The 22,760-nt window shown below is 45.6% G+C and overlaps 1 protein-coding gene across 1 annotated transcript in view; it reads left to right on the top strand.

The window, feature by feature from the left end:
- Positions 1-11,274: 11,274 nt before the first annotated feature.
- Positions 11,275-22,760, top strand: part of LOC133376898 (acyl-CoA (8-3)-desaturase-like) — a 43,078-nt gene continuing 31,592 nt past the window's right edge. Inside the window, exons 1-2 of the mRNA XM_061609838.1 lie at positions 11,275-11,764; positions 20,954-21,064. Of these exons, the coding sequence (XP_061465822.1) occupies positions 11,438-11,764; positions 20,954-21,064 (438 nt within the window). The 5' untranslated portion in view covers positions 11,275-11,437. The remainder of the gene's footprint in view (positions 11,765-20,953; positions 21,065-22,760) is intronic.

Genomic DNA, 22,760 nt, shown 5'->3' with positions numbered 1-22,760 from the left:
CTATTAATACTGGAGTGATATGATCACGGCGACGGCTGTTCTTTATCAAACGTGCCGCCGCATTCTGTACCAGCTGTAGTTTCCGGACCGTTTTCAAGGGCAGCCCCACGTACAGCGCATTACAGTAGTCTAAGCGAGAGGAGACCAGGGCATGTACCACCCGTGGGAGCAGATGGACCGGAAGGTAGGGTTGTAGCCTCCGTATCAGATGGAGTTGATACCAAGCTGCCCGGCTCACTGCTGATACTTGAGCCTCCATAGACAGCTGTGAGTCAAGAATGACCCCGAGGCTGCGGACCTGGTCCTTCAGGGGCAATCTTACCCCATTAAACACCAGGTTTATATCTCCCAGCCTTCTCTTATCTCCCACGAGTAACACCTCGGTCTTATCAGGGTTCAGCTTCAGCCTATTCTGTCCCTTCCATCCACTTACGGCCTCCAGGCACTTGGACACGGTATCTACAGCCAACTCTGGTGAAGATTTAAACGAGAGGTAGAGCTGAGTATCATCCGCATATTGGTGATACTGCAGCACAAACCTCCTGATGATACCCCTCAGCGGCTTTACATAGATGTTGAATAGCATGGGGGAGAGGATAGAACCCTGTGGTACTCAACAATTGAGACGCCAAGGGTCTGAAACCTCATCCCCCAATGCAACCCGTTGGTGCCTGTCTGAGAGATAGGAATGGAGCCACCGTAAAACAGTGCCCCCTATTCCTAATCCCTCCAGGCGATCTAAAAGGATACCGTGGTCAACGGTATCAAAAGCTGCTGAGAGATCCAGGAGGATGAGGAAGGTATGTTCTCCCCTATCCAACGCCCTCCTCATATCATCCACCAGGGCGACCAAGGCTGTTTCAGTTCCATGTCCAGTCCTGAAGCCCGATTGGAATGGATCTAAATAATCTGCTTCATCCAAGTGTGTCTGTAACTGTTTGGCCACCACTCGCTCGATCACCTTGCCCAGAAATGGTAAATTGGAGACTGGACGAAAATTATTTAGTTCTTGTGGCTCCAAGGAGGGCTTTTTCAGAATAGGCTTTATTACTGCCTCCTTGAGGGCTGATGGCAATGCACCCTCTTCCAAGGATGCGTTTACCACTGCCTTGATCCTTTTGTTCAGTCTCTCTTTACAGCTCATAATGAGCCACGAGGGTCAAGGATCCAGTAGACAGGTGGCTGGCTTCACAGAAGAGAGCACCTTGTCCACTTCCTCAGAAGGAAGAGGCTGAAACCGATCCCATTGAACCGGAATGCAACTGGCCGACTTTGGCTCACTCCCTGTATCCACAGCACACGGAATCATGCTCTTCAGATGCTCGATTTTATCGGCAAAGTGTTTAGCAAATGTGTCACAGGAGGCTTTAGAATGCTCCATGGGTTCCTGGGCAACTGGACAGACCAGGCTTCGGACCACTTGGAACAACCTCCTGGGACAACACTCTGCAGACGCAATAGAGGCAGCAAAGAATCCCCTCTTTGTTGCCTTTGTTGCCACCTGGTAGGCAGCTATTGCTGCTCTAACCAGTGTCCGATCATCTTCGGAGCGAGATTTCCACCACCGGTGCTCTAGTCGTCTCACCTCCTGTCTCAGACCTCGCAACCGTGGTGTATACCAGGGAGCTATCTGAGTTCTATTCAGGGGGAGAGGACATTTCGGAGCCACTCGGTCTACTGCCCTAGTGATCTCTCCATTCCACTCCGTCACCAGGGCTTCGACCGGGCGGCCGTCAGCAGGCTCCAAATCTCCCAGCGCATTCAGGAATCCTATAGGCTCCATCAGGCGTCTGGGACGGACCATCCTAATAGGTCCATGTCCCCTGCGGAGGGTGTGTGGCATTGAGAGGTCCATATTCACCAGATAGTGATCTGACCATGGCACGGGGTTAGAAAGAACAGCCCCCATTTTCAGAGTACTTCCCTCCCCTCCCGAGACAAACACAAGGTCAAGAGCATGACCAGCTACATGGGTGGGCCCTACATTACTAAGGTGCAATTCCCATGAAGTCATGGTTTCCATGAAATCCCAAGGGGCTCCAGTGAGGACGGTCTTGGCATGCACGTTGAAGTCCCCCAAAACCAATAGGTTGGGGGAGAGCATTCGTACAGCCGTGACCACCTCAAGCACCTCGGTCAGGGAGTCTGTTGTGCAGCGGGGTGGGCAGTACACAAGTAGAATCCCTTTGGGCCCAACCTCCAGTACATGCAGTCAACAAACTTGGTCTCGTGGAGAGGGGGTCTGGCGAAAACCAGAGACCCTCGATAGATGACTGCCACTCCCCCTCCCCGCCTACCCACCCTCGGCTGCTGTGCGTATTGGAAACTGGCTGGACACATGGCCTCAAGCGTATGAGGCCTCATCCAGCCAGGTCTCCGTAATACAAACCAGGTCTGTGCCCTCATCCAAGATCATATCATGGATGAGTGTTGTCTTGTGCGCCACAGACCAGGCATTACACAACAGCAGTCGAAGGTCGGATGGAGTCCTGCTTCTCCCAGTTATCTGCTGGGTTTGGACAGGTCTGGAACAAGGGATGGATATTATGCATCTATCCCTTGTTCCCCTAAACCGGTATGGCCTGCCCCTCGCACCATTCCAGGATCTGCCGCCTAGCCTTTTAATCTCATGGCTCCCCACCCTCCCCTCGGTAACCCCCTCTGGTCTGCACATGTCCCACTCCTTGTCCGCCAATCAGGCAGGCCCCTAGCCTGTAAAACAACACCAAAATGCTCCAAAACGACAGACAGTCCAAATCTCTGCAGCTCTTTTAAAGATATTAAAGCAACCCGTTCGTTGCTCTCATCCACAGCGTAGGGCAATGGAGGTACAAGCGGCAGTGGCAGGGTGCTATAAGTCCAGCTGCAGCTCCTTCATGCCGATCTCGAGTTGAACCTGATCGGCGGAACTAACAAGAGCAGTCCTCTCTCGCTCCATGGGTAGGGCTGACTCGCCTGTAGCCAGTAAGCCTTTCGTCTCCCGCCGCATTCAGGCCTCTACCACAGCTCTTTCCTAGCCCACACAGCGACAGTGTCCCCATTCCTCGCTACCTTCCCGGCGCATCCAATGGTCCCTTCGCCATATCACAGCTGAGGCGCCTTGTTCTTCTCCCATGTCCCACTCCTCCCCCGAAACAGCCAGCGGAGGGTGCGCTTTGCAGCGCCGATAGTACTGCGGCCTCCTTCTGTTCCTCAGCTATGGGCAAGGCCCTGGAGCCACAGGAGAACGCGGCGTGTGATGTAGGCGGCAACCTGAGTTGCAGCCGGGCTCGGCACCCCACGCCACTTCAACCGGCTCCCCCGTCCGAGCAAGAGGCGTCCCGATCTGCCAAAGGGACACCGCCCCTCCTCCAAGAAACAACCAAGCGACGGCGGCAGACGAGGGCCGAGGCGGGAAGTGCAGGTAGAAAGCACAGGCTGCAGCGGGGCAGCGGGGCAGTGGGGCAGCGGAGGCGATGGGAGGCCCCGGCGGGACCGCCGTCAGAAAGCACGGAAGATGTGGGCCGGGCCACGGCAAACAGCTCCCCCACGTTCCTCTCCCTCTCCGCCTCTCCGTCTCCCCAAAAACCCGAGCAGAAAGACGAAGGCAGAACGGGAGGGCTCTCAGCAAGGTAAGGAGCAGATGGCAAAAATACACAAAAAATTGTGGTTGTTATAGCCCTGCAGCTGCGTAAGAGTAGAATAATATGCTGCTTTGAGCAATCTTCCGGCCAGCAAACGAGCCAGAAGTTGTCTCATTCAGAGGCGGTAGTTGTTAAAACAAGGATTCTTGCCGGGTGTAAAAACAACACTTTAGAAGATAAGCGACAGAGCTCCTAGTGTAGCCTCCTCCTCCTACGCCGCCATCTTGTATAAATGGAGCCACCAGCCACCACTGCAGATGAAGTGTCCTGCTGGGTCTGCTAGGAGTGTGGAATCCAGAGTAATCCAGAGGGGGCCATGAACAGTAAAGAAATGAATTATTTATTATTATTTTTTAAAGAAGTCTTCACTCCCTCGACACTGTCTGCTTCCCACTGGCGCTGCAGATGACACCTCCCCCTTGCTCCAAACGAGAGGAGAGGCCTTTTGCTGAAGCGCCAGAGCATCTTCAGGAGCTCTAAGGGCAGGCATCTGCCTATAAAATACATGGCAGATACCAAAGGAGGCTGAGGGTGGAGCTACCGGGAAGAAGAGGGGGTGACTATCACTGATTCCCATCTCCTTGCACTGCCGCTACTGGCAACGCCCTTGCTTAGAATGACAGGAGAGGGCTTCTTGTGAAGCAAAAAGAAGCAAGCCTGCAAAGAAAGGCTGCTTTCCCCCTTCCTTCCTGGCAGCCAGCCTGCCTCCCTGGGGGGAGGGGGTCACAATTTTTTTTCAGCTTATAAAGGGGGTCCCGTGCTCATAAAGGTTGGGAACCACTGGTTTAGGGAAACACTGCCCCTTCCCTGCCTCTGCAGTTAACATGCTAATGTGTGGGCGTGGCAACAAGGAAACGCTGATAGCAATAAACGCACACGCGTGCGAATGCTACAAAGAAAAACAGCCAATTTATTCGTAGCGAGGGCGGAAGTATGTGAACTGTCAAAATCAATCGCGATGGAAAAAGCAGCATTTTTAATGTGGATCTTGGCTCATATGTGAACCAGCCCTGAGCCTGCTAACCTAACTGAGAATGTTATTTCTGCTGAGTCATCTACAGAAGAAAAGTCAGGAACAAATTTAACATGTCTCCTAGAGTGACAGTTTTGTGAAATCCAGTATTTTATAAAGGAGGTAAATAGGCACCCCAGCTTAAAGCGTATCAGAGTACAAGCCTTGACTGAAAAATCTCTAGTACAGATATGGTAAAGGAGCAAGATGGGTGGAGAAAAGGGCAGTTATGTGGATTGCGGATGCCTGAAGAAACTAGGGATGGGTGAGAATTTCAATTTAGTTCATATTTCAAGCATAATTTATCAAATTCGCAATTTCCAAAACAATGTGAGAACCGAAACACAGCCATCCTTCGAAATTCGCATTTATTAGGATTTTCGGGTACAGTTCGTCAACTAAACATTTACAAAAATGCATATATTAGGGGAAAGTGTGCTTAAAAATGAATACATGAGTGAAAATAACATGTAACAAAGCATGAAATGACGAGAAATGGCTGGCAAAAATGTGTACCTTTGTCAAAACTGCCTACAAACGTGTTTATTTGGAGAAATTCACACAGAAATAGTGGAGAATTTTCATGAGGATTTTTTTTTTAAAAAATTGCAGATCTCTGTAGAAATGTAGAGAACTGAATTTAAGATTGGAAAAACGAGAAATGGAGAGAACTAAAAGTGACAGATCTTTCCATCCATGGAAGAGACACACACAGGGTATGTGCCAGTAAAACAACTGCTGGTTCACAAAAAATGTAGGCCACAACCGCTGGAACTAGTTCCTGGAATCCATTATGAAAATCACCTGGGTATTAACAACATCCAGATAAGATTTACTGCCCACTATCACTCACTCAAACTAGCCCAGGAGGTCACCAAATATTATCCCCCTTGTTCTGTGTACCAAATGGTGGGAGTGGACATGATTGGGACATTTCCTAAACGTTCTAAGTTTAAGTGAACATTTATTTGGGTGGTAGTGAATGACTCAGCATTGACCTACATACCATGGAAATGCCAGAAGCTACAGGATAGTTGGGAGAGGCTGTCTGTGGACAGAAAAGAGCTAGACACCCTGATCTATATACTGTTTGCCTGCATGGAACCAAGCAAAAGGAGAAATATTGCTCAACATCTTGCAAAAACCAGGCAGAGGCAGGGAACTCATGGGAGATAGTGAATGTGCATGCAGAGAAATTTGGTGACATAGCTGCCATTTTACAATATTATTTATTATTTACTTATTTGATTTATATCCCACCCTTCCTCCCAGTAGGAGCCCAGGGCGGCACATAGGAGCCCAGGGTAACATACCCCATAAAAAAGGGGGGTCAGCAAAAATAGTCTGGAACAGCAGATATCAAGAGGCTATGTCCTGTGTCAAAGTCCAGATGTTGACCAGCATTTCTTTGTGGACATTGAGGCATTAGATTCCAGGCTTATAGCTGTGCATGTTCAGGAACAGAAATGGGTGAAACATCCTATTATCTTCCTGAGTCACAAACTGATATTAAGGGAGTGGAACTATTTGCCAGTCTAGAAGGATTATTTGAACATTATTTGGACCCTGAACAAATTAAGCAATTATATTTGGGGATGAAAATTCTCCAGGCTTATGGACTATCGAGTGCTGAGGTGGAGAGGAATAGAACACAGAGGCAGCTGTTCCAGTGCCAAGTGTTCAAGCCATACTAAGGGACAATGTGGAAGAAAAGCCTTAAGTTGCAGGCTTACATGAAAGAAAAGGCTTCAGGTGCAGCATCCAGTGTGGAGACAGCACATTTCAGATCACATGACTACTATAAGGACTTTGAGATCAGAAGAAAGAAGAACATCAGCAGCTGTGAGTAATTTGGAAAGAACTGCGAGGTGTGATTCTGCATGGACAAGATTGGCAGAGCATGGATTTGGGGCATTAGCCGTTTGAACTATGTAATCCAGAGACTCTCATTCCCAAACCTCCAAATGGATAGATGTTGTAAAGAACTCTCACTTGGGGGGGGGGGTCAGGCACAACCCATGCCTCCTTTACCAGGGCTGAGTTAAACCAATGCTAGCCCTGTAAGGTAAGTAGACTACCACCATCCCTTAAACCTGGCCACCCACTCTGGGCCAAGGGGAAATCCAAAGTGCCAGAAATAGACCTGCCAAGGATTCCAAAAGACAAGAGCCAGAGCTGCACTCCTTGTCTTGGAGACTTAAGGAAAAATATCCAATTATACCACAGCCTGTGGCTAAATGGCCGAGGTGCTGGATCCAGAGCTAAATTCCCCCTGCAATGAATACACAGTGATAAATAAGAGGTAGCTTTATTAAAATAAAATATAAGTGCAAAAATATAGCAACAAAATAATTCTTTAAATCAAACACCCAAAAGTTTAAAGGGAATACAACTAATACAAACAGTACAAGTCACAAGAAAAACAACAAATCTCTCTAATTTATACTTATATTATAGAAAGATAGGCAAAGTAATTTCATGGTTCCACATCTCTCCCAGAGATGTATAGCCTGGTTAGCAATAACAAGATGGAACCCCAATATCAGGCAATACCAAAGAACATTAGGGAACAAAGCACTATAATCTTAGCTATACTTTTATTGGGGAAAAGCCCAGCACCAGCCAGGAATTAATTAGCCAATCAGGGGGCTTTCTGATGATGAAATCTTCCAGGGCTTTCCTGCCTAAGAGTTGCATGCTTCTCCAGCCTTCCCAGACTTGTCACCTTGAGGTACCAGTCTCAAGCTGATAAGCAGGTGTTCTTACTCACTGCCTAATTAATTGGATTCAGCTGTGGGAACTGACAGTCTCATGGCCTTCTAAAGGCCCTAATTCAGGCAAGAATGCCTTGCCACAGAACCATCTTCATCAGCAAATCTTAGCAAACCAGGCATTCTTGACAGGTTTGGACTCTCTTCCCCAAAGAGTAAAAAGTGGTCTCTCGTTTAAGCACTGTGTATCCTTCCTGGGTACAAGACGTATACTGCGCTTCTCAGTGGTGTAGTGTTCATGGTCTCAGGTGGACTTAGACCTCTTACTTTTTTGGAAAGCAGGATCCCAATGTCTCCAGCATCCTATGAGCCAATCAGCATGAAAGAGGAGTGTACTAGCCACTGAGAAGAGTCTTCTAACATGCTTCATTGTCCTTTCTTGCTGATTGGAGTCAATCAGAGTGAAAGGAGGTGAGTCAGCCACTGAGAAGACTCTTTTCAGTAGTTAACACTCTCCTCTTGCATGCTTAATGGCTCCTAGGAATGTCTGTTGTTGTAGGAGAAGACATTAACATGGATTTCATTCTCAACCCAGCACCACAAAAAGAGGGAGGGGTGTGGCTGTGACTATCATGATGGGACCCTGCGCTTCTGAATTTGCCAGTACACTACTGGTGCTTTTGTGTGTGTGTATGTGGGGAGATGTGCTGTTCCACACTTTCATGTTAAAATGTTGTATGCATTTGTATTATGCAAATAATTGGGTGTTAGAATGAATTAAACCAGAACTGTCACTAGAAGCTAACATGATGAAACTGAGGTTATCATACTTTGGACACTTAATGAGAAGACGTGATTCACTAGAAAAGACAATAATGCTGGGAAAAACAGAAGGGAGTAGAAAAAGAGGAAGACCAAACAAGAGATGGATTGATTCCATAAAGGAAGCCACAGACCTGAACTTACAAGATCTGAACAGGGTGGTTCCTGACAGATGCTATTGGAGGTCGCTGATTCATAGGATTGCTATGAGTCGTAATTGACCTGAAGGCACATAACAACAACAAATGATAAGGGGGGGTTATTAGAATTATTAAGGAGGGGGGAATGAGTGGGATAGAATATTGATGCAGGCTGGATGGTGATTGGTTGAGTGAATGGGCGTTGAGAGTTTTGTATTTGAGTGTTTGGCAGTTGTAGGGGAAATAGGGCTAGATGTTTGAAGAAAGGGGGTAGGAAGAGTGGTTGTAGTGTGGGTAATTAGGCAAGACATTATTGTTGTGAGTTTGGGGGTTGAGATGGATAACTTCTATGAGTCCCCTTCCAGCCTCTGATTTGGAATCCTGTGCTTTGGGGTGAGAAACGTGCTCTGCTGGTTGGATGAGTTTCTTTTGTTAATCTAATAGAGTGGCCAGGTGGGTTAATGGGTCTATCAGGTGGCCAGCAAATGGTGAATGGGCCAGGGAGATCCTTCTGTTATTGAAACTCTTCAGGAGAGCCTCCCGCCACCTCCTGGCGCCTAGGAGAGGCTTGTGTTTTGAGTTGTGTCTGAGAAAGGCTGGGAATTGGAAGCAGGCAGAAAGACTGGCTCTCTGCAGCATGGCTTGGGGGTGCCTCCTGTAACCCTGATAGAAAGCTAGATATTGGACTGCTGATGTCTTGAATCCCACCATCCTAAGCTCAGGTTGGAATGTGTGTAAATAAACAAACCATATTTTCATAAAGACACCACAGTCTCCACTGACCTTCTTCCCAAGGAAACTAAACCCAGGGCGAGCACAGGGACCCCTGGAAATCTCACCGCTAGGAGATTGGGGTGGTGTGCAACATTATTATTGGTGTTAATAGAGCAAATTAATGAATGTTCATCCAGGTGTAAATAATGTTTATTTATAACCACATGCTTAAGAACTGGAGCACAAAGTATTCTTATTCATGTTTAAATCTGTTATTTAATAAATCACTTTGGTTCAAAACCCGCCCACTTACTTGGCCAGCTACTAGAATACATATATGGATTGATAAGAATATAAACAAGGGTTGTGAAACAGTATCAAATGGTTGCAGCAAAATTAACTCAGAATACAGTGGCAGGTTATGGTAGCAAACCCATAGCTGTGATCTTATGAAAGGATACAAAGAGGTACAGGGGGTGAGGCTTGCCTGTAAACCTGGTGGATAGAGCAAGGGCTGAAGAAATAAAGCAGCACTGCTATCTAAACGTGTATTTGGGGACAAATAAATAACGTGCCCCCACATCTGCTACTACAGACAAGGAGGAGGTGATGGTGGTGGGTGAATAGAGAGGTGAAGACACAACACGCATTGCCTCTGACCCAGGAGACAACACATAACCAGCATGGCTATTTATTTATTTTATATTTATTTATTTGTTAAATTTCTATACCGCCCCATAGCCGAAGCTCTCTGGGCGGTTCACAACAGTCAAACATCAAATACAATAAACTACATATAAACAATGTAAAACTATCTTAAAACTTTCTTTAAACCTTAAATTATAAAATTCACCAGAAGAATCAAGACAGTTGTCAACACATACTAAATGTTAAAATGTTAAATGTTTAAATGTTTAAATGCTTAAATGTTTAAATGTTCAAATATTAAAATGATTAAAATGCCTGGGCGAAGAGGAAAGTTTTAACCTGGCGCCGAAAAGATAGCAATGTTGGTGCCAGGTGTACCTCATCAGGGAGATTGTTCCATAGTTCGGGGGCCACCACTGAGAAGGCCCTTTTTCTTGTTGCCACCCTCCGAGCTTCCCTATGGGTAGGGACCCGGAGGACGGTCTTCGATGTAAAGCATAGTGTACGGGTAGGTTCATATCAGGGGAGGCGTTCCACCAGGTATTGTGGGTGCGCGCCGTATAAGGCTTTATAGGTTAAAACCAGCACTTTGAACCTGGCCCGGAAACATATAGGCAGCCAGTGCAGGCGGGCCAGAATCGGTGTTATATGATCGGAACGCCTAGTCCCTGTTATCAATCTGGCCGCTGCATTTTGTACAAGCTGCAGCTTCCGGACCGTCTTCAAAGGCAGCCCCACGTAGAGCGCATTGCAGTAATCTAATTTCGAGGTTACCAGAGCATGGACAACCGAAGCGAGGTTCTCTCTGTCCAGATAGGGGCGTAGCTGGGCCACCAGCCGGAGTTGGTAAAAAGCATTCCGTGCCACCGAGGCTACCTGAGCCTCAAGTGACAGGGATGGATCTAAAAGAACTCCCAAGCTAGAAGCCATTGATAGCCTTATCCTCCATGCAGCTGTTGGCATAAAGGCAGGCAACCTCCTCTCTCATGCTCACTTGTACTCTTCATCTGGTGTGAAGAGGATATGAGGCCATGAGCTCAGTCCTCCCTGCCACACTGAGAGAAGGAAGATGTGCTGAGTAGGCCGAGGTGGTCTTCTCACTTACTCACTGGGGGTGGGGGCTCCCCACCATGTCACCCCGCCATGTCACCCCAGGAGAGACTACAAGTGACCAGCTAGACTAGACCTTACCAGGGAGAAAGAGGGCAGGTGAGCGATTGGAGACGGCAGCTCGTGGCAACCATCATTCCTTCACTTGAGGGAGAGCCCAAGTGTGCCGCTGAGAGTAGCTACTCTGTCAACAAGCAACTGCCTGGCCCTCTCAATCGCCTGCCCTGAGAGAAAACGTAAACGAGGGACAGAGACCGTGCCTCTCTCTAATTTGGGCAATGCTCACGCAGCTGAATCTGTGTCTCCCGCAAGGGCAGCAAATTGCTATTTAATTATCACTGCGTGTTTACTGCTCGGGACGAGGGAGAATAGGAAACCCAACCTCGCCAGGGACAGTGAACAGAATTTTTTGCAGCCCGCTCCTACCGAGAAGTAAGCCCCCATTGCGTTCGATGGTGGACTCCCTCGCAAGTAAGTGGGCAGAGGAGGACTGTACCCTACAGCAAAGAGCGTGAGTTTGGTTCGTCGGGATCTCCCCAACGTGCAAACCAAGCCGGGCACTAAACTTGTCTGTTTTGCAATAGCCTTTGCGCTTATTCGCTGCTAGCCAATAGATGAATAGGAGGGGCATGCCTAACCAATGCGTTAGCCAATCCGATGTGGTGGAGGCCGGGCCAAGGTCCCCAGCCGCTGGGTAAGAAGCGGCATGGCTGCTTGTCTTGTTTTGGCGCTGCAGAGAGTGTGGCGGCAGAGAGGATGGCTCCGCAGGAGGAACCCGGCACGGAACTAGCCCCGCGCGGGCTGCCCTCTTCTGCCACGCGACTCTTCACCTGGGACGAAATCGGGCTCCACACCAAGCAAGGGGACCCGAATCGAGAGAGGTGGCTGGTGATCGACAGGAAAGTGTATGATATCCGCTCCTTCTACTTGCGGCACCCTGGGGGAGCCGGGATTTTGAGCAGCCACGTTGGGCAGGACGCTACGGTGAGGTGATGGGGGGTGGAGGTAATCGTGGGAATGATGTGTTGAGTGGGGAGCAGATGGGAAGTCCTGGGGTTCTCGGCTCTGGCTAGCAGCAGTGACGATGGCGGAAGGGCACATTTGAAGCGACCCTCATTTAGGAACTCTGCCCTCTTATTCATTCATAAAGATTACGACATTGGGAAGGAGACAAGAGCGCTGAGCGGTCCCATTAAATTGTCCAGTGCCTCACTCCTTTGCTCCGCTGTAGGGCTGGGGAGCCGGTGCCGCCCTCCAGATGTGTTGGACTCCTATTAGCCCCAACCAGTTTGGGATGCTAGGAGTTGGGAGTCCAGCAAGGGCTAGAGAAAGTTCATTTGCTCCCCTATCATCTCCGAACGATGCTGCTCTTTATAGCTGTGAGTCATGCAAGTTCTCAGGGATGTGAACCTCAAGACCTTGGGGCGAACTAAACAGATCTGACATGAAATTGGGTTATCGCCTCTTTTCATTGTCTGCAACGAAAATTTCAGTGGCGTTATAAACTCACTGTTGGGTTGTGTCTAAAGGGTGCTAGAAATTCCACTTCAAGCAATCTCCTCTCTGCGTAAAGTGCATACAGCAAGCTGCTGTACTGTTCATTTTTTTTAACAGAAACTGAATAATTGACCATTTCCTGCCTTTAACAACACCCCTCCACCCAAATCAGCTGCCCACCTCACTCTTTCTAACAATAACAATCCACCTCACCCTACTTAACGACAGGGCTGGCTGCTCTGTGCTTGAGCACTCTGCAAATGACTCTACAGCCTTCCACAAGCACAATCCAGTAAGTTCTCCCCCACCCCAAGTGATTGCCACATCCCAGAAGTTACTTAGAAGAAGAATCCAAATGATGCCAACTGCCAAAACTTTATTGGTCTGTATCAGCTGGCATTTGAGAACCACAGCCTTATTAGAAAGAAGACTTAAAGCGAAAGCTACAACTTTTAATAGGAATATTTTATCTGTTTGCTGTATTTCTCAACAGCGCTTCATATGGCAAATTTTATTTATTTGCTATATTTCTCAACAGCCTTGCACCAAGCCCATAGAAATCCCAAGCTACTGATGATGCTTTCTCTTTCATTTTTGGCAGGCACTGACTTGTAACACCTTTTTTCCTCTGTAATGAAGCGTGAGACTATATATGCCTCTTGCAAAGTGCTTTCTCCCTTTTTGTTCTCTCCTTACTTTTCCTTTTTCTTTTTTCTGGGTTGGGGTTTGAGGGGGATGCAAGTAGGCGGGTTACAGGTTCCACATATAGTAGAAACACATGTAAGATAATGGCTTGGATTCAGACTGTTGTAAACCGCCCGGAGAGCTTTGGCTATGGGGTGGTATACAAATACAATAAATAAGTTAGTTGAACTTAGCTCCCACTGAAATCAAGGAGACAAATTAGTCGTGACTTGGTTCCCATTGATGTTGATTGGACTTAAGGTCAACTACCTTACACTAGTGCCAGCTCTGTGCTTGTGCTGGAACATATTATTTGGGTTCCCAGAAATGGTGTTTGGGTGCAGGGGTGGAGGGAACAGGGATGTGTGTGTCTTGCATTTGCTAATATTGGGGGAGGGGAAGAAAAAGTCAACATTAAACAGCAGTTTAATGAAAGATGTAAAACTCATAACCCTCCCAATGTTGTTGGATTACAATATCCACCATTGCTGTCCATTGGCCATGCTGGCTGAGGCTGAAATGGAGTTCACCACATCTGGGGGGTCACAGGTTAGCTCCTCCCCTTCCCTAGCCTGGAAGCTCTAGCAAAGGGTTGATACCAACTAACTTGAATAATAATAATAATTTAAAAGTTAGAGGGCTGTTATTTGATTAAATAAATTCTAGCTCATCAGTAGCATGAGCATCTGTTGACTAATCAAATTTGCATACTTGTGAAGCAAGAAGCATTCTTCATTTGTTTTTAGGTGTTGCACACAGGTGCTATCTCAGGCTGCAATCCAATACACACTTACCTGGATGTAAGTCCCATTGAACCCAGTGGAGCTTACTTCTGAGTAGACATGAATTGGATTGCATCCCTAGAGGCATTTCTCCTGTGTGTGAGAGAAGAGGAGATGCCTGTTCTACTATGGTGCTTACTGTATGCAGTTCTTACAATTATTTGTGTTAAAAGCAGTCATATTAATCTGCTGCCTGATTAATGGGTGGACTTTTTTAGTAGATTAAAAGTTTTGAAATCAATTAATCAATAATATAGAAGTCTTATTTTGTATTTCTTGTCTTATTTTTGTTATCCATTCCAAGCCTTCAGGATGGGGTGGGCTAAGAATCTTAAGTATGTAAATTATACACGCAAATGTCTATCCAGCTTTCCTGGCACATTGTGCTGTATTTAAGTTGCAGCTGAATGTATCTGAAGGCTCCTCCAGATGACCTGTTTATTGAGCATTCATTCCAATTTTTTGGTGGGAAGGTTTTATGACAATGAACATCCGTTCTTATTTGCTTGTGCAGTGGCTATAGGTATTCTGTTATTCATTCATGCCACTCTTTTCAATGCATTTTCCTAACTGCAAAAATACTCCCTGCCCCATTTTAAACCGGATTTGTTGTGCCAGGGCAACAAAGAGTTTTATTCCACTTTAATTCTGCAAATCTAAATTTCCTGGTATGAGCTTGAATACTTCCTGCAAAATACCAACAGTGAGGTGACCCGAAATTGCTTCTACTTCTTTAACTCTCTGATCATAAATAATGTGTATCATGAGTTTGGTAAAGGTGGGAAGCATACAGTACGTTGATTCAAATATAATAGCAAACCAGCATGTCTCGGACTCCTCCTTCCCTTTGTGCATAAGGGGAGAAGATATGTAGGTTCCATTCCTAGTTGTGGTTTAAAGAGACCACATTTGCTACCCTGGAATGGAATTGCTAATTCTTGTCATGTGCAAATTTGGGGAGGGGGGAGGAAACATGGAAGCCTGAAGCTCATACTAGCTCATTCCTGTAACCAGGGCCAGCACCAGCCAGGTTGGGCCCCTGTAACCCAGAGGGGCCCCTGAAGGGCCCCTCCTTAGGCTGGGAGGGAGGCACTGCCATTCTGTAATCTGTGGCAGCGTCCTATAACCAAACCCTGCTGCAGATCACAGAGAGGGAGCTCCCAGGCACCCCCCCATAAAGACAGCATGGGCTTCAATAAGCATGCACTCATTCTCCACCTACCTCTCCCATCAATGTGAATGCTGTGCGTGCTGTTCGCTCATGCTTGCCATCACCCAACATGGCAGCAGATGCTTCCCTAAGGGACTGATGCTCCCTCCACCAACTTGGTTGATGGTAGGCATGTGTGCTATGAGCGCACATTATTCACACAACACAAGAGGTAGGTGGGGCGTGCAGGTGGGCTTATCAGCCCCGTGCTGCCTGTATGGGGGGGGGAGTGTTGGGCTACAGTGCTGTAGGTGCAGCTGTCAACTGTGTGGCTTCAGTCCAGGGAGTTCTCAATTCTGCTACTATAGGAGGTCACTTTCATTTTTATTCTATGGTTTACATTCTAAAGAACTAGAAATTGTTCCCGCTACACCCACTAAACATGGGTCAGAACTAAAGTGTACTTTTCCATGGTAAAATTAAGTGAACAGAGAGATCACAGTTCAAGCTAGTGGTTGTGAGAAGTATGAAAGTAATCAACACTTAAAGTCCACTAGGAAGTTTCCCCTCACAGATACCCTTGAAGTGAGTGGGAAGAGAGCATAAGCATTGCTGTGGTGGGTTGTATTCTTTGTCAAGGAGCATCCAAACCCATGAATTGTCAGTTTGCTGAATATGATCATCAGATGACAATATCTGTATTAAATATAACAGTGGATAATGAAGGCCACAGAAACTAACATAAGAACACTTTTTTTATTTAACAAAATGTATATACTGCTTGAATGTGAAGACCTTTAAGCGGTTTACAAGACACTAAAATCAATGAAACAGTTAAAAACAAGTAATTAAAAACATATTTAAAAACACCAGCAGATTGGGCTGGTGCTCAAGGGCCCAGTCATGCCTTGCGCCAGCCCTGCCTCTAACAGCAAGCCAAGCACTCCTTTGCCTAATGCATGTTGAGTACAACATACTTTCATTAGAGGCAATGATAACTTACCTCCTGAATAGATTCACATTATACCCCGTAATCCTCCTGTTCTCAGACATCAGGTGACACTAGAGGGCCAGCTGGTATAAAAACAGGTCTCCTGATTTCCCACAATAGATTAAGTCATTTTTTCTGCTTTCTCAAAGGCAGTTGCCCAGTCTTAAGCCTGAGAGTCTCCAAACTCATCTGAATGGATTGGAGCCAGTCCAAATCATATGTATGTGTTTAAACTCTTGTGCATCTCTTTTGATAAGCAGTACACATTTGTGTCATGTTAGATAAACAATTGTAATAGTTAAACAAGCTTTTAAAAGATCTTGTGTTAAGACACCAGTCGTACTGGCAAATCAGAAAGAGAAGGTACCTTGCTCAAATATTTCTCAAGACAGTTTATGGAATAAGGGCAGGAATGAGTCCAATACCACATCTTTGGCTGCATTTGCAAGCTTTCTCCATTCCCCATCCTTCCCAGCAACCTTTGCTTTTTAATCTTAATTAGAGACAAGAGGAGCATTGTGTAAACTGCTGTAATGTTATAACGCAACATTATCATTAGTGAGTCCTGTTTTCCTCTGTTCATTTTCAGCATACTTTTCATATTGGAAAAATAGATGGGGACTGCTATTGAACCCCTGGTGGAGTGTAAGGTATTCCAGCAGGTGGTGCAGTTGATACCAAATACCATGGCTGCTTCCAGTTGAGTAGTTTCTAACACTACCCAACCATTGCTCTTCCGCTGTAACCTACAAGTGGAATTGCTGTTGATTTTCCATACTGTTGGGAGTAAAAACTGACTGAAAGAAGCATGGCAAATGCCTAGTGTGGAAGCAGCTTTGATTTTTTTGGGGGGGGGGGCTCTGTCGCTGTTGGGATTCTAGCTCCTGTTTTCAGACATCATCACTGTTCTTCCCAGTACAAATGTAAAATATATTTCCCAGTCTTTCCATCTAGTGATTGATGCTAATTCTAGTCTTTCATTTTGTCCCGACTCATGTACTTATGAACAGGTTCCCTGCCCAACCTATCTATGCTGTATTTCCAGACTACTCTGTTCCATTCCATGAGCTGAACCCTTGTTCCTCCCCGTTTCCCTTGCCCATATTTGTAGTTGCTCATTAACAGTCAAATGATAGGTTTGTGCAGAGCTTGGAAAATTTTCTTTTTTTGGACTACAACTCCCATCAGCCCACTCCAGTGGCCATGCTGGCTGGGTCTGATGGGAGTTGTAGTTTTAAAAAGTAACTTTTCCAAGCTCTGGATTTGTGTACACTTTTCCTCGATAGCTGTCATAATTAACAAGTTTTGCAATGAATTGCTAACTCGACATCAGATGCCAAAGGGAGATTAATCACCCAAGGCAGGTGGGCTGAAGTTGATAGGTGGGTGGGGGCAGCCCATCTATCAATCACCTGATGTCAGAGTGATGCTTCCCTTTGAAGCCCTGATTTTCAGGATGGGCAAACTGCATTTGAAGGCCCCACAGAGGGGGTTGAAGGCATACTCTGATCATCTGATGGGCGGATGGGAGACACCTGCAAACACATGCCCTCTCTAAATACATCAGCTGACGGGTGTGGTTTGGGAGAAATGGCCTCATGGGCTAAACTGAACCCTTTGGGGGGGCACGATTGTCCTGGAGGCCAGAGGTTCCCCACCACGACCCAAGGCACCCACCTGAAATTTCCCATCTTCTGATAAGTGGAAATCCCTGCTTTGCCCACTCCCAGTTTTCATACCTGACAGCACTTGAGACACACTGGGTAACTATTCAATGCTAGTCCTACTTGGAGCAGACCCACTGAAGTAAATAAACATGACTTGGGTCCATCAATTTCAGTGGGCTACTCTGAACAGGACATGGTTGAATAAAACCCCCTATGAAAAATTCCTTTTCTGGACAAGATATTTATTGGCATTTCAAATGAATGGAGCCTGTCATAAAAGCAAAAGGTAACCTGGAGGTGTTTCTACCAGACTCTGGGCATGAAACTTTAGCAGTGCAATCCTATGCATGTTTGTTCAGAGGCTAGTGTGCAGAGGATGGAATGTTATTCCCAGGGAGGCCTGCCTGGCACCTTCGTTGTCATTGTTTTTAGTGCCAGGCAAACAAAATGTTCTTCTTTGGGGGCATTTGGGCAACACCAACAATTATATAGTATGTTGTTAAACCTGTTTTCATATGTTGTTATAATTTTATACACTTATTTTATTGTATTGTTTTTATTTGCTTGCAAATAACTTTGGGATTTTTAGTGGGAAGCAGTATACAGATTTAATAAACCTAACTTAAGATTTCAGCTGAAATCACAAAGCCATACACTGCAACCACATCTGTTGAAACTGTACCTCTCCTGTCTCTGCCTCAACTCTAAAACAGTTCATTGAAGTGATACCGTGTCACATAATTCCCCCCCTTCTAATTAGAGGCAGTTTTTTCATGCCAAGAAAGTTGGCACAATATACAATAAACCATCAACTGTGTGGCTTCAGTCCAGGGAGTTCTCAATTCTGCTACTATAGGAGGTCACTTTCATTTTTATTCTATGGTTTACATTCTAAAGAACTAGAAATTGTTCCCGCTACACCCACTAAACATGGGTCAGAACTAAAGTGTACTTTTCCATGGTAAAATTAAGTGAACAGAGAGATCACAGTTCAAGCTAGTGGTTGTGAGAAGTATGAAAGTAATCAACACTTAAAGTCCACTAGGAAGTTTCCCCTCACAGATACCCTTGAAGTGAGTGGGAAGAGAGCATAAGCATTGCTGTGGTGGGTTGTATTCTTTGTCAAGGAGCATCCAAACCCATGAATTGTCAGTTTGCTGAATATGATCATCAGATGACAATATCTGTATTAAATATAACAGTGGATAATGAAGGCCACAGAAACTAACATAAGAACACTTTTTTTATTTAACAAAATGTATATACTGCTTGAATGTGAAGACCTTTAAGCGGTTTACAAGACACTAAAATCAATGAAACAGTTAAAAACAAGTAATTAAAAACATATTTGAAACAATTAAACAGCTGGCAGAAGATCAACATCTATGTGTCTTGATAGGCTTGCCTAAACAAAAAAGTTTTAAACAGGCGCCGAAAGGAATACAACGAAGGTGCCTGCCTGCTGTCTGTAGGCGGAAAGTTCCAAAGAATAGGTGCTGCCACACTAAAGGAACACTAGAAAAGCCTTGCTGGATCAGGCCAGTGGCCCATCTGCTCAAGCATCCTGTTCTCGTATTGGCTAACCAGATGCCCATAGGAAACCCACAAGCAGAATTTGAACACAACTCTCCCCGCTTGTGATACCCAGCAACTGGCATTCAGGGGCATATGACACCTATGATTTCCAGCAAGTGATGTTCAGAAGCATAATGCCTCCAACAGTGGAGACAGAGCATGGCCATCAGGGTTAGTTGGAGGCTGGCCTTAAAATATCTTATGTTCTCCACTGTGACACCAGATCTAGCAGTAGCCATTGAAACTAACCCCCCTTTTCCATGTTTAGATCCATTTTTGTTTAATTTGCTCCCTGGAGCAGGCAGTATCTCTCTGCTTCCATGAAACTTCTGTAACCTTCTGCCCTCTTGGGTAGCACATGTTACAGTAGCTCTGAGGGAGTTGTTGGTTAGCCTCCTCAGGCATTTCTGAAATGTTTAAGGGCTCACAACCATGTAAACATAACAAGAGCCTGCTGGATCACGCCAATGGCCCATTTACTCCAGCAAGCCCACAAGCAGGACCTGAGTGCAAAGAGCACTCTCCCCTCCTGCAGTTTCCAGCAACTAGTATTTGGAAGCATTCTGCCTCTGCCTCTGGAGCCAGATCATAGCCATCATGGCTAGTAGCCATTGATAGCCTTATAATCTCTGATTTCCTGTTAAAAATCCTCTTGCGAAGTTCCTGCTGCTCTTTGCTAAGCCTAACCTGCACAGAGTCTTCCAAACTCTGTTTTCTTTCATTACGCACAATTCACGCGACATATCTGGGGATACAAACAAATGGGCAGGTGGGAGTGGGATGTGTCCAATCCCAATGTGTCCGATGTGTCCATCCAATCTGAAGAGCAACATGTGGATGAGAGTAAGTGGAACCACCGGATGTGATCCCACTCTCCCCCCATCCATGGGTCCCTATTTCTGGATTGCATGAACAGGGGCATATACCTGCTGATGTGAATCACATCAAAGAGTGGGGAACTGGTGCCCCTCCAGACATTGCTGTACATCATTTGGAGGACCACAAGATCTGTACATAAAATAAATATTGCATTACAGCTTCTTGACCAGGTATGGAGACTCTGTGGCCCTCCAGATGTTGTTGCACTCCAGCACCCATCTGCCCCAGCCAGCATGTCCAGTGCCTGGGGATGATGGGGGTTGTGGTCCAATGACATTTGGAGGGCCGCAGGTTTCTTACCCCTCCTCTGGACAGTGAAAACCTTTTACCTCCAACTTAGGGAAAGGGCCATAGCTTAGTGGCTAGAACATCTCCCAGGTTCAGTCCCTGACTTCTCCAAGTAGGGCTGGGCATGTGTCTCTCCTGAAAGCCTGGAGAGCTGCTGCCAGTCAGTGTAGACAGTACTGAGCTAAATGGATCAAGAGTCTGACTTAATAGAAGATAGCTTCCTGTTTTCCAGTATTTTCAGTTTAATAAAATTGAAGAAATTAATATTTTCCATGCTGGGATGGTATTTCATGTCCAAGTCCCCTTTTCGTAGAATCACGGAGGGTGTTTTTTTTGGGGGGGGGTCTTGTAAACTAATGTGGTACAACCCACTGCTGAATGCAGGAAATCTAGAGCTAGGACATCCTTAACTGATGGCTCTCTATAGCCTCTGCATGAAGACCTCCAGTGCAAGAGAGCTCATTGTCCACCACCCTTTTGCCCGTTATCCCACAAATGGTCTGTTTATTGCCTTGTTCTTCAATGAACACATAACTCTAAGAAATAACTCAAAGAGAAATTTGGGGCAGGAAGTAGCAATGGAGAGAGGGGGGTCAGTGTTCACTCAGTACTCCATGGTATTGATTTTCCATCCTTTCTTTTTCCTGTGTGAACTTGTAGGATGCCTTTGAAGCATTCCATGTTGACAAATCATTCGTGAAGAAGTTTTTGAACTTGCTACTGATTGGGGAATTGGCACCAGATCAGCCTAGTTTGGAACCCAGTAAAAATGTAAGTGAGCCCTAACAACTGGATATGAGATGTGAACCAAAGAAGACATAAGACTTCCTGCCACTCATTTTGTGGTTATTGAGAAGAGCCTTTATGATGTTTTTAGGTCTCTATAACTCTTAACACAATCTGTACCCATAGCTAATGGGAAGGGCTGTTGGTCAGTGGCTAGGTACATTCTTTGCATGCCCAAGGCCCCAGATTCTCTAGATAAAGGGCTCTGGAGAGAGCAGGATTGGCAACAACTCCTTCCTGAGCCCTCCTGGAGTGCTGCTCAAGTTGAAAGTACTGAGCCAATGGTCTGGCTCAACCAAAGGTCACTCCTGGTATCGCAGTAAGAGCAATGAATAAGCACAGACTTGCTTTTTCTTTTCACAGTCTTGAAAGACCCAGTTCAAATATTCATGTGCCCATATCATACAGCGATCTATGCAAACATATTGCTTCACAGACAGAAAACTAACTTGCCAGGGAAAAGACATCTAGTAGTTTTGTGCCCACTTGTGCTCTTTACACGTGGGGATATTTTGAAGTGGGGTGCTTTCAAACAAGCAGCCATTTCATGTACATTGTGAAGTGGTAACAGTTGCGCAAAGCTCAACTCAGAGGGACTGCGAAGTAACCTGGGGGGACCGTGAACAGTAAAGAAATGATTTTTTAAAAAAGTCTTCCCTCCCTGGATGCTTTCTGCTCCCCACTGCCGCTGTAGATGACACCTCCCCCTTGCTCTAAACAAGAGGGGAGGACTTTTGCTGATGCAACAGTGTGTTTCAGGCACACCAAGGGCAGGTGTCTGCCTATAAAATATGTGGCAGACACTGAAGGAGGCTGAGAGTGGAGCTACCAGGAAGAATAGGGGATAACTATCGCCGACTCCTGTCTCCTCGCACTGCCACTGCTGACGATGCCCTTGCTCAGAACGAGAAGAAGCAAGGCTGCAAGGAAAGGCTGTTTCCCCTCTTCTTTCCTTTTTTTTTTTTTAATAATTTTTATTCAAATTTTTCCAAAAACAAACAAAACAAAGTCAAAAAAACATAACAATACATCAACAAAAAATGAAAATAAAATAGTTGACTTCCGATTTGTCGCAGATCAGCTATAAGTATATAATATACATCAAACCTGTCCCTTAATGTATACATACAGAGTCCCTTTTCTCCGTAGGCTGTCTTAATTAATCGTCAAATCCCAGTATCATCATTTTATTTTGATCTTTCAACAAAAAGTCTAAGAGAGGCTTCCATTCCTTAAGAAATGTATCTGTCGAGTTTTCTCTAAGTAAACATGTCAATTTGTCCATTTCTACTAAATCCATTAATTTCAATAGCCATTCTTCCATTGTTGGTATTGATTCCATTTTCCACTTTTGTGCATATAATAGTCTTGCTGCCGTAATCATATATAATATTATTCTTCCATATTTCTTTTCTATTTGTTTATCCATAAAACCCAATAAAAAAAATTCTGGTTTTGACTGAATATTTATCTTTAGAATTTTTTGCATCTTCCTACCTATCTGTGCCCAAAATGATTTTGCCTTTTTACATAACCACCACATATGATAAAATGATCCTTCTTGTTGTTTACATTTCCAACAAACATTAGAAACATTACTATACATTTTTGACAACTTTTCTGGAGTCATGTACCAACGGTACATCATTTTATAAAAATTTTCTTTAAGATTATAGCATAG

The sequence above is a fragment of the Rhineura floridana genome, chromosome 2, assembly GCF_030035675.1.
Source record: "Rhineura floridana isolate rRhiFlo1 chromosome 2, rRhiFlo1.hap2, whole genome shotgun sequence".
NCBI classification, from domain to species: Eukaryota; Metazoa; Chordata; class Lepidosauria; order Squamata; family Rhineuridae; genus Rhineura; species Rhineura floridana.
Note: the sequence above shows the minus strand (reverse complement) of the source record. Positions and strands in the feature narration are given on the sequence as shown.